At 39.3% G+C, this 12,456-nt stretch overlaps 1 protein-coding gene across 1 annotated transcript in view; it reads left to right on the forward strand.

Annotated features, from left to right (window-relative positions):
* Positions 1-12,456, forward strand: part of lrba (LPS-responsive vesicle trafficking, beach and anchor containing) — an 897,133-nt gene that overhangs the window by 760,852 nt on the left and 123,825 nt on the right. Inside the window, exon 47 of the mRNA XM_043699616.2 lies at positions 7,766-7,933. Coding sequence (XP_043555551.2) covers positions 7,766-7,933 — 168 coding nt within the window. The remainder of the gene's footprint in view (positions 1-7,765; positions 7,934-12,456) is intronic.

Genomic DNA, 12,456 nt, shown 5'->3' on the forward strand with positions numbered 1-12,456 from the left:
TTGGAAGCCAATGTGGGTCAGTGTAAGGTTATGCACTTTGGTAAGAGGTGTAGAGGTGTAGGCTGTTTTCTAAATGGTGAAAGGCTTTGGAAATTTGAAGCACGTTAGGAGTCCTAATTCAAAATTCTCTTAAGGTTAACATGCAGGTTCAGTTGGCAGTTCGGAAGGCAAATGCAATGTTAGCATTCATTTTGAGAGGGCTAGACTACAAGAGCAGAGATGTACAACTGAGGCTGTATGGTGGTCAGACCACATTTGAAATAGTGAGCAGTTTTGGGCCCCATATCTAAGGAAGGGTGTGCTGGTTTTGGAGGGGGTACAGAGGTGATTCGTGATTCACAAGAATTATCCTAGGAATAAAGAACTTGTCATATGAAGAGCAGTTGAAGATTCTAGATCTGTACTCGATTGAGTTTAGAAGGATGAGGGGGAGATCTCATTGAAATTTATCTAATACCAAGCGGCCTGGATAGAATGGATGCGGAGAAGATGTTTTCACTAGTAGGAGAAACTAGGATCTGAGGGCACAGCCTCAGAGTGAAGGCAATACCCTTTAGAACTGCAATAAGAAGGCATTTCTTCAGCCAGAGGGTGGTGAATCTGTTCAACTCATTGCTGCATAAAGCTGTGGAGGCAAAACTGTTAAGTGGATTTAAGACATAGATAGGTTATTGATTAGTAAAGGGATTGAAGGCTACGGGAAGAAGGCAGGTGAATGGGGTTGAGGAACATATCAGGTGTGATTGAAAGGTAGAGCAGACTCAAAGGGCTGAATGGCCTAATTCTGCTCCTGTATCTTATCGTCTTTTGTCATACGACAAACACCGCATTCTAGGAATCAGTTTAGAGAACCTTCTCTGAATTGCCTCTGTTACAAGTACTTTCATCCTTAGCTAATGTGACCAAGGACAGAATTATCTGTTTTGAAATACTAGTTCATCATCGTGCATGGAAATGAACATCATAGGCATGTGGGAAGAGCATGGTGAATCTTATGGCAGGGTAGAAATTATCACCTCTTTCATTTATTACTACTAGTCAAATGTCCTGGCACCATATTTAAATGGCAGCAGACATCCACTTTTTTTTTCTGCAAACCAGAAATCTCACTAATACTGTCAGATTTGAAGCTGACAATGTAACATTCTGGCCCTTGTTCCTTTCCCGTTCAACCTTGCTGTCTTCTCCAGATGGACATCTGCCCATGGGTAGACAGAGGTCCCCCTTTAGCCAGCCTCCTTTGCTTATAACCATTACAGTGTAGCCTCCCTTCCTCTGTCATCCTCCAATCCCCAAGCAAATTAGACTACTGATACCCAGTCTCAGTTGGGGCACAACACAGGTGATTGATTGCCAAAGAGGACATAGCAAAAGTTGCTCAATCCAGCTACTTATATCTCACTTGGCGCTTGTGACCTATGTGCAGTCATGAGTCTGAAGGCACGTACTGGTCACTCATCGGGAGTTTAATTGTGAACGGGAACATGATTCTGGCAAACTTGTTTTTCTGATGAACCTGCAGGATATCGAAATGTGTGCAAGCGTTGGGAAAGTCAACATTTGCTTCAAGTTTACAGAACTTACTTGCAAACTTTCATCACACATTGCAGATCTGATTATTGTCTTCTCACCTAATTAAGCTCCCTTAATTCCTACTCCCAACCGCAGTACAAGATTCCACCCAAAACCTGTCAATACTCTGGATGTAGTCTCACTAATGCTCTGTAAGTAGTAACAGGATTTCTCTACTTTAATACACATTTATAGAATTTAGGCAATGTTGATAGATTACAACTAAGTGCTGCAGGTAATGCTGTTAAGAACTTGGGATGCAGCCCATCAGACCTTAAGTTCCATTTGTTTCCTCATGATTTTTTCTCAACTGGCAGCAAGAAGCAGCAAAACAGTAATATTTGAAAAGACTAAATGACAGATATTCAGACAGTGATGAAATAGAGTGCAATGGCACTGGCAATCCAGAATCTAAGGAGGTGAATACAAGATGCAGTTTATGATGTGTTTCAATCAAAACTGATGATGTACCCTCTATTATTAAAAATGGAAAAGTAGAAGCAAATTGGTCCACTTAAAATCAATTTTGCCTGGTTAATGGGATGTGAAAAGTCACAATCACCATTCAGTGGTAGCAGGAACACTCCAGGCAATGTTACCAGAGGCTCTGACAATTACAGAGCAAGCGATAGAGGAGGTCCTCCAGATTCTGTGCAATCAGTACACTCAAATACAAGCAACTTATTGCCTCTGTGGAATAGGTGATGACTGTCTTGGAAATACAGAATCAGCAGAGTAGGTGCTGGAAATGCATTTAAACCTCCAATCCATCTCAGTAGCTATGGTGAGGCAAGAGAGGGACAAAAAAACTTGAACTTGATCACAGAGAAACGGATCACCAGCTAAGCACGTTGGGAGCTTCCCCTGAGGAAACTCTAAAGGTGCCTTGATTCCCTATCTCCCCTCTGCCAGTGACCTCATTGTCTGCAGCAGTTCAAGCTGAGGGCGGTGCACTTGCATTTGACACCTTAGCTAGGGATTTTGGGGGTGGCAGCTACATAGCAATAGAGAAAGTAAGAAGACAATGTCTTGAGGGTACGTGGGTTGTATGGGAGTATCTAGTATACACTTCTGTTAATATAAACTCACACAATTGTAATGTTTGCTATAGTCTCATTACGCCACTATATGCTGACATTCTTGTCTGAAGTGAAAGGAATGGCGTATCTTCCCCCATCAGACAGTGAGTGCTGCTCTTCTATCAGGGTACCTTTTTATTGGCTCTCATCAGCAGAAATGTGTGCACCTAAAGTTATTTTCATGACTCCGTGAAGTTTACATCTAGCATTTTGGGGATTGTAGTCAAGGTTCACAAGATTGTCCCTGAAAAATAATGTCCTTGTCTGATGAGATTACAGTGAAGACATTGAGCCTGTGATTGCAAAATTACAGACTCCATAAAGTATATTAGTGATGGAGAAATGTGGCCCTGCTCTTCAGAATTCTGGAGGAAAGATGTTTCCTCTGGTCAAGGTATTCAGAACTAGGTAAAACATTATCTGAATAAGAGGTATCCAATACATTACTGATATGCAAAGGACTTCATTCTCTAGGGGACAATGGTGGGAATGTTTGGAGTTGTTAAATTCATTGAAGTGAAAACATAGTAATTGAGGATGCTCAGTAATTGCAATGGCACAGTCAAAGAACCCAACTAGCACTATGAGGATAGTAAGGAAATAAAACAAATAGTGACATAATTGATCTATCATTTTCATGTTTGCGAGCAACCTCCTATTACATCTTAGGATCATCATCGCTTCCATTTCCTCACTAGAGGACTCTCTCCTCCTCTCATGACAATTTTCCCCTTTTGTCTAGTGAAGCTGTAGAGAGCATAACACATCATATTGATGTGGAATGTTCCTTCTGGTGTACATAACAGGGCACCAGCTGAATGACCAAGGTATTGGAATGTCATTGCCAGCAGTCCAGTTGCTCTCTCAACAATGCCCCTACATACAAAGTTTAATCTCTCCTCAGCATTTGTCTGAAGATTCCTGTTGGGTGTCTCTTGTGTTTCAGCCAACCCTGTATGTGACAGGTGGCATTAGAAGCTTTGATCACCTGTGAGTGCTGTATAATGAAGGAGTGATGATAGCTGATTGGACATGGTGGAGTGTATGGCTGTGTGGTTACAGAAGGTCTGCTAATAAAGGAGTAGAATTCTTTCCTATTAACAAACATAACTGAGTGTTACAAGGGTGGTCTGATGTCAATCATTTGTACTACTTGCCTTCAGGAAAGCTATGTGGCAGCAAAGTCAATTGCATCCAAGGAGCAGTGCACTAGTTGATGCATTTCAGCAAGGAGCGCAAAAGTCATCTCTCAGATATATTTATCGGTAGCTGACTATGAAATTCTGCAAAGATCCCCAGTGGCTCACTGGAACAACCCATCCTCCCTTTAGCCATTTGGGCTTTAATATGACCCTTGCTCCTTGAATATATCCAGACAGCTTATAACATACAAATGCAATTTAAAGCCATTTCACTGTAAGGAGAGAGCAGTAAATGCATACCTGAATTCCAGGAAGTTGTAAAGGTCACCAGATAAATTCTATTATAAGCAGTTGAGTAGTGATTGCTGTCTTAATTGGGAAGGCCCACTTAATTCTAGTGAGTTGTGCTTTCATTGAGATGCCAGTACATGCACATAAGCTTCTCGACACCTGCTTATGGGAAGGTTGACCTGTCTTTTGAGGTCGAAGAATGTTGTTGAATGAGCAATCTGTATTGCTGCTCATCAAGTTCTATCTGCTGTCTCTTCTATTCCTCACTCTAAGGTACAGAGGATTTTTTTATCCCATTCTCTTTCAGGGTAGGGATCTCCAGGACTTGCTTGATCTATTGTGGTGAAGCAATGAGAAAAAACTTCTGTCTTAACATGTAGTTTATTGCATGATAGCAACTATGCTACAAACTTATCTGTTAGACCTTTTAAAGCGAGTATGAGGACACGGATCACTTCTTTGAGATTGTATGCTATTCTTCTCATTAACACCGTAAGACCATAACACACAGGAGCAAAATCAGGCCATTCTGCCCATCAAGTCTACTCCCCCATTTGATCATGGATGATTTGTTTCTCAACCCTGTTCACCTGTCACCTCCCCATAACTCGCGATTTCCTTACCAATCAAAAATCTATCTATCTCTGTCTTAAAAATGCTCAATGAGTTGGCCTCCAAATTCCTTTGTGGCAATGAGTTCCAACGATTAACCACCCTCTGGCTGAAGAAATTCCTTCTCATTTTTGTGCTAAATAGTTGTGCCTTCATTCTGAGGCTGTGCCTGCAGGTTCTCGTTTCTCCTGCTGGTGGAAAGTTCTCCACGTCATTCTATCCATGCCTGTCAGTATGCTGTAAGCTTCAATCAGATTCTAATTCCCACCCCCCCCCATCCTTCCAAACTCCATCACGCACAGACCCAGGGTCCTCAACTGCTCCTCATATAACAAGCCCTTCTTTCCCAGGATCATTCTTGTAAACCACTCCAACATCTGCATGTCATTCCCTAGATATGGGTCCCAAAACTGCTTACAATATACCAAACGTGGTCTGACTGGAACTTTATACAGCCTCAGCAGTACATTTCTAAACCTGTATGCTAGCCCTCTTGAAATGATTGGTAACAATGCATTTGCCTTTCTAACTGCCAACTGAACTTGCATATTAACCTTTAAAAGAATTCTGAATTAGGAGTCCCAAGTCCCTTTGTGTTTCAGATTTCCAAAGCCTTTCCTCATTTAGAAAATAGTCTATGCTTCTATTCTTCCTCCCAAAGTGCATAACCTCCCATTTTCACACGTTGTATTCCATCGGTCACTTCTTTACCTACTGTCCTATCCTGTCCAAATCCTCTGTAATCTCCCCATTTCCTCAATGTTACCTGTCCATCCACCTATTTTTGTGCCATCTACAAACTTAGCAACAGTGCCATCCGTTCCTATGTCCAGATAATGTGAATAGTTGTGATCCTAACATGAACCCCTGTGGATGTCCACTAGTCAGTGGCTGCCAACCTGAAAAACACCCCTTTATCCCTGCTCATGACAGTACCTTTCCCCTAACATAAGCCATATAACATCATTCCAATGAGTCGGGCTTAAGGCGCTCCTCAGTATTAATACTTTCAGACCCTTATACCCTTACACAACAAAGACTTAGTCACAGAACCTTTCCTTGATGACAAGAATCTGATGTTTTGCATCTGCCCAATACATTCACCCTTCCCCATTCTTATTTCCTCCTCTGAGACTGGAAGTCTCCATCCTAGAATTCTACTTCTCCTTCAAAGAACTATCTGATTGAAACTGGGACCATATAGACAGCATGCACTGCCGCCTTGTTCCAAGGTAATCTTTATTATATTTGCTACAAATCCTAATGAAGACTGTAATATTGACTCAACTAAGTACCTAAGTTCATGTAATATCCTTGCAAATAAATTATAACATTTGATGTATGGTTTCTAATGTTTCCTCAAACTGCATCTGTAAATTTGGGGATTATTGATATGAAATTGTTTAGATTTTACTGTATGAAAATAGTCTGGCAGTAATTTCAGGACAAATTTGTCTCAATACATGTCATTCAAGTTCATTCTTTGAGCAATAGAATTGATTTTACTTGAATATGCTGATTATTTTCTGCATTCTAATTTGGTGTCATATGCTTTAAAATGAACTGTTAGGTGGAACAGTTCACTAGATAAATGTTAGCTGCTATTTTGTTATTTTCTCTGAAGTCACAATTAGCATTTTTTTTGTTGGAACCTTATGGTTTATTGAACTTTATTGCCAGGTTCTAAAACAATCAGGGCTATAGTTGAATTTGATGGTGTTATTGGATCAGACCAAACACCCTCAAAATATATTAAGATGGTCTAACAATTTCTAATTTTAAAGGCAAATGGCAAGTGTTGCATTCTAGATGCAATTCAATGAGTCAAACTTCCAGATTTGAAGCAAAACACACTTTATTCATACACTATTGTTAAAATACAACAAAAGAGAGAAGAAATTGGAATAACTTAAGTCTATTGAAAAACTTAGCAGAATAATAGATTATTTTACTACTACTGTTTAACTGTTCCAATATAGTAACATCCCATAAACATACCCTTGGAAAAAGGCAAATTCAGTAAAGCAGATTGTATGACAGGTATTTCTCCTGTCCCAGAAGAAAAACATTAAGAGAAAACTCTGAGGGAGAGAGTAGCAAGGAGAGATGTATATAAGCTCCCACCTAGCTTCACAACCGAGCAACCGCTACAGCTGAAAACTGAAAATGCAGGTATCTAGGAGCTTGCCCCTCCCAGTCAGGCTGTTTCTGTTATTCCAATTTAAAAAAAAAACAAGGCCTCTCAAGCTGTTTACTTTATGGGCTTTCATTAGCTCATCATTCTGCTTTAAAACCTCTCCTCAAAAAAAAAGCGTAGGATAAAATACACCTCTTAAAGCCATAGTGTCATCACAGTGGTTATACAGCCTTAAAGTTCTCACTTACTCTCTGGCCAAAATTGATGGCTTTATTTAATAGTTTTGCTGGGAGAGCATACCAAAGTGTGCTAGCCTATCCAAGCTGAGCAGTAGTCCTTAATCTGACAATACTTTAACGTTGGGCCTGAGACCAGAAACAGGACAGGACACTGGACTGTATGATGAACAGCAGCAAGAAAGTCTTTTGGGTTTAGAATTCACCTGAAAGTTTGGAAATAGAAGTGTACTTGCCTTCAGACCTGTCTTCAACTAGCTGTGATGAACCCTTAAACACTTTAAGCAATCACCCAACATCAGCTTATTGATGTTGTGTCCAGATACCCCATCACTTACAGAAATAGGATACTGGGATAGGAGGGCTGAGAATGCGCTCTCCCACTTCACTTTCATGACAGATCAGGCCCAAGTTCACTTACTGGGAAGCCTGGAATATTTTAAAATATTGAGGCATTGCTTTTAGATTTATCCTCCTCTGTTGTTTTGATTTTTCCACTCAGAGAATAGATATACTCCAATGAGGTCAGGTGACTGGACACTTAAGCTTCAAAGCCACTAACATACTGGGCTGCAATGTATTAGTTGATTGTCTAAATACAGCTCAATCAAGGAGTAGATTCTGTAAAATATGTCCTTAGTTTAGAAACTATATTTCTAATTTGATACTAATATTACCCCCTGTTGTGATTTGCAGGCTCTGGAGAGTGAGTTTGTTTCCTGCCAGCTTCACCAGTGGATCGACCTGATTTTTGGATATAAGCAGCAGGGGCCTGAGGCTGTTCGAAGCCTCAATGTCTTCTATTACTTGACCTATGAAGGAGCTGTCAATCTGAATTCCATCAATGACCTGGTACTAAGAGAGGTAAGTTCATGGGAAAACAGTGACATAATGCTTGAGCGAATGAACCAGAAGAGTTTTTTTTCACCAGAATTACTAGACACAGCAGAAGCATTAGATATGAAAAAAATTCAAACTTGATTCAGTCTATCTTTGGTTTGCCAATTTATTCTGAGTAGCTATGAAGCAAGCACAGAGGAAGTTTACTTGTTCTAAGTATCTCACAGGTGTTTTCACAGATTTGTTTGTTTGATTTACAATTGTATTTAGTGATAGAAAATAGTATTCTTGACTTTAGAATGTGTGACTGGCAGATTGGTGAAAACAGGCCTGTAGCTCTGATATAATTTCTGTTAACTGCCCCCAGAGACTTTATGATGCATGACAACTGCACCATTACATATCATGCTGCAGCACAGTAAAAGAGGGAACCTCTTAGTCATTCAGACTTTGAAATCTTTTTTCCAAATGCAGCTATATATGTTTGATAATTGGAAACATGTTAGAGGGGGAAAAAATCTGAATGCACACCAGCCAGGCCCCTGTGTGTACAAAAACAGTGTAGCTGATTTGCCTGTAGTTCTGTAAAGCCATTAGTGCACTTGCTGTATGTCAAAGGTTACAAATACTTTAAAGCAGTACTTGTGAATATAATGTCATTGCAGTTGCAAAACACTAAGTAGGAGTAGCTTTTTTTTGTATTTCATCATCTTTGAATGCTTTCTCCTGCACACTGAGTACTGATCAAAGCATTGGAAATTCTTGATAAAAAATGCTTGGTTGACTGATACCCCTTTTCTGGAAAAAAAAATATCCAGTAACAATTCGATACGTATATTTTTGTTCGATATTTTTATTTTTAATAATAAGTGCTGATTGCTTATTTTTATGGGAAATTAGTTTGGACAAATGAAGGAACTGAGATGCATCCATTAACTCAGGACTATCTTAGCATAATATATTATTTAAATTGTACATACTAATTTAACTCTCTCAAACTAGCTCAGTAATTCGTACAAGTGAATTCTCTAACAATGCTTCATGTTTCATTGAAAAAATATTATCTTTTAAAATAGACGATGGTGTTCACATTCACAGTGCAAAATTTATGTGTGTCTGAAAATTGTTTTCCCTTAAAAGTTTAAGAACTGTGAAAATGTTTCCCTTGGTCGGAGTATTAATGGTATTGTTGTTTAAGAGAAAAGTAGCATGAACTTTCCTGGTTTACTGTTATTTTTGTAATGCTTCAATAATTCATTATTGGCGACCATGTAACATTTAGATGAGTTCATGAAATAATTGACATTCATTTTGAAAACTGACTGAGGAGAGATTTTAAATGAATATTGTTTTATCTTGTATGATTATTACCATTCAATAATTATAATCATACGTGCATTTTCACAGTATCTAATCTTCATATACGTGGGGTTATAGAGACTGAACAAAATTATAAGCAACCTACCACTTATAAAAATTTTGTTCAAAGGTGTAAGGAAAATACTAACTTGTTTTAATTTAGTGTTTTCACTATCTCAGAAGAGATGCTTTGCAGTCAATGAGGTACTTTTGAAGTGGAGTTATTGTAGTGTAAGAGAAACAAGAAACCAATTTGCATATAACAAAATCGCAAGCAGCAATGAGATAAATGACCAGTTAATATAATTTAGTGACGTTGAGATGAATTGGGAGATTAATGCTAGCTAGACTAAGAAGAATGAAAGCATATGTTCAGGGACCAACAAAATATTAATCTACATTTGGAATACTATTTTGATATACTGTTGTAATTTATATGGGCGATGCAGTCAAATGTATATCAACATTTTCAAACTGTTTTTGTCAGTGCTTAAGCACAAACTTTTTAAAAGGTCTTTATTCCTCTATCCAAGTGATCCATAGAACTGCCTAACTTTAGACCATGATCACAATTCCAACCTCAAACTTTTTATTTTTAACACAGACAGATACATCATACCATTAAAAAAATGTTAGCACATGGAAATAAATATTTAGCATTAAAACATATCAACTTCTAAGAACAGTGCAAGAATGCCCAATACCTCTACCTTTTTCTCCAAGTTGGAACTGGAAATCCAATAAGTGTCCAGCAGGTCCATCAGCATCTGGAAATAAACCAAAATACTTTGAGAGTATATCCTTCATCAGTTTGATATTCTTTCTGAAAATGCAATTACAAGTACTTCTTCCTTCTTACCTTTTTAAAAATATTATCATTCCTTTTTTCTCAACATTGAGAAAGATGCACTGTTGACACTATTAGCTAACAGTAATCTCTCCATTTCAGTTTTGAAAGCTGCACTTGTTTAATACCGAAGGACTGATTCGCTTCATTGGCATATCATTGTCATGTAACGTGAGCTGAAGCGTTTTACAGTTTATATTTCACTGGATATATAATTTCTTCAGCAATTTAAACTTGATAAACTTATTTCTGGATTTTGCATTAGCCTGAAAGACTGGTAACTTAATGAAGTGATAACTAACAGCCTAACAGCTAATGCTGATAGTTTATGTTGAATACCATGGACCAGGTTACTAGCTGAACTGCATGACACCTCCTCGCTTTTGACAGGATAATTATCCAAATAAAGTCCCAACACGTAGGCTGTGTCCCTCAACAATGTTCAATGGGACAGTGAGTTATCACTAAATATTCATTCATTCTTCACATTCCTGTTCCTAGGAGTTATTTCATGATAAATCAAATTCATGTGCAACTATTGTCTTTCACTGGTATTCAATTTGTTTGACCTTAAATACTATTTCAGGCAGATGGATTGGAGCCAAGACTGAAATCAAGAGAAAGCGTATTGTAGGAAGTGCAGGGCTCTCCTGGGGAAAGAGTGAGGTTGTATAATGAGTTTCCCTGCTATATCCTTTATTTTCAGTGAGTGCCCTCATTGTAGGATGAAACTTTATGAAATGCAGTTTTCAAAATCAAAATTTAGAAAGTTAAATCATTTCCTGATAAATTTCAGTTGTCATGCATGCTGTTCTCTCAGGAATGAAGAAAACTTGTTCTGAATTCAAGCTATTCATTGTATACATGTTATCTATGGCCTAGTGCAAGAGGACAGTGGCTGTCTTATGTCAAAATGTGTGGCACTGGAAAAGCACAGCAGATCAGGCAGCATCAGAGGACTAAGAGAGTCAATGTTTCAGGCATAAGCCCTTCATCAGGAATGTGGTGGGGGTGGGCCAGCTGAGAGATGAATAGGGCAGTGAAGGTGAGGGGAAGGAAGAAATCCACCAACTCACACAGCTACCTGGATCACCACACTCTTTCTCCCCCCTACCCCCAGCAAAAACACAATCCCTTACTCCCGATCCTTCCATCTCCACTGTATCTGATCCCAAACGGCGCAATTCCAGAACATCCCAGGTGGCCTCCTATTTCAAGGTTCACGATTTTCCCCCCTCACATGGTCAACAATGCTCTCCAGCACATCGCCTCCACTTCCCATACCTTTGCCCTTGAACCCCACTCCTCCAACCACAGCAAGGAACCCCTAGCCCCCGGTCCTCACCTTCCACTCCACTAATTTCCGGATACAGCACATTATCCTCTGCCATTTCCACCACTTACAATCAAACCGTACACTAGATGCATATTTCCCTCCCCACCCCTATCTGCGTTTCGCAGAGACCATTCCCTCCGTGACTCCAATGTTATATCCTTACCTCCCACCAACCTAGCTTCCATTCCCGACACATTCCCCTGCCGCTACAAGAGGTTTAAAACCTGTGCCCACACCTCTTCACCTCACCTCCGTCCAATGCCCCAAAGGATCTTTTAACATCCAGCAGAGATTTTCCTGCACCTCCAAACACCTCCACCTCCACCCTCCTGTTTATTTCTTAGCCCTCCCCTCCAACATTCCTGATGAAGGGCTTATGCCTGAAACGTCAACTCTCCTGTTCCTCGGATGCTGCCTGACCTGCTGTGTTTTTCCAGCACCACACTTTTCGACTCTGATCTCCAGCATCTGCAGTCTCACTTTCTCCTATTAGCTGTCTTATGCTTTGTACAGAAAAAGCATATTGTGGAGTCTTCAGATTCAAATGGGACTGATATTACTCCTAATTTCCTTGGTCAAGCCAGCTTTGATGTAATATTATGGTAGTTCCGTGGTTTGTTATTTGATTACAGTTGTTTGACATTGATCTAACTAGTGAATGGCATGCAACCTCTGATGGCTTCCATTTCATCTTTGATCATGCATTTACCTATTGCCTAATATAATGTGCCATGTAATGTTTCACCATAGGCAGTGGTTAGCGGTTCAATGTACTATATAAATGTAACTTGTTGTTATCTACATGACATCATGTTCAAAAATTTATGTATTACATGTTTAAACATAAGTCATTTAGTCTCTACAAGTGTGCAAATAGTTGGTAGCTACTGTTGTGAATGGCTGTCTATATTTGAGGATTAGTAATTTCATGATATCTAGGATAATTTTAGAAACTCCCATTGAAAAATGTACAATATCTGAGACTTTCACTGACATTTTTTTTCT

Source organism: Chiloscyllium plagiosum, unplaced genomic scaffold (genome assembly GCF_037043375.1).
Source record: "Chiloscyllium plagiosum isolate Xiang-an unplaced genomic scaffold, Cpla_swu_hap1 HiC_scaffold_1, whole genome shotgun sequence".
NCBI classification, from domain to species: Eukaryota; Metazoa; Chordata; class Chondrichthyes; order Orectolobiformes; family Hemiscylliidae; genus Chiloscyllium; species Chiloscyllium plagiosum.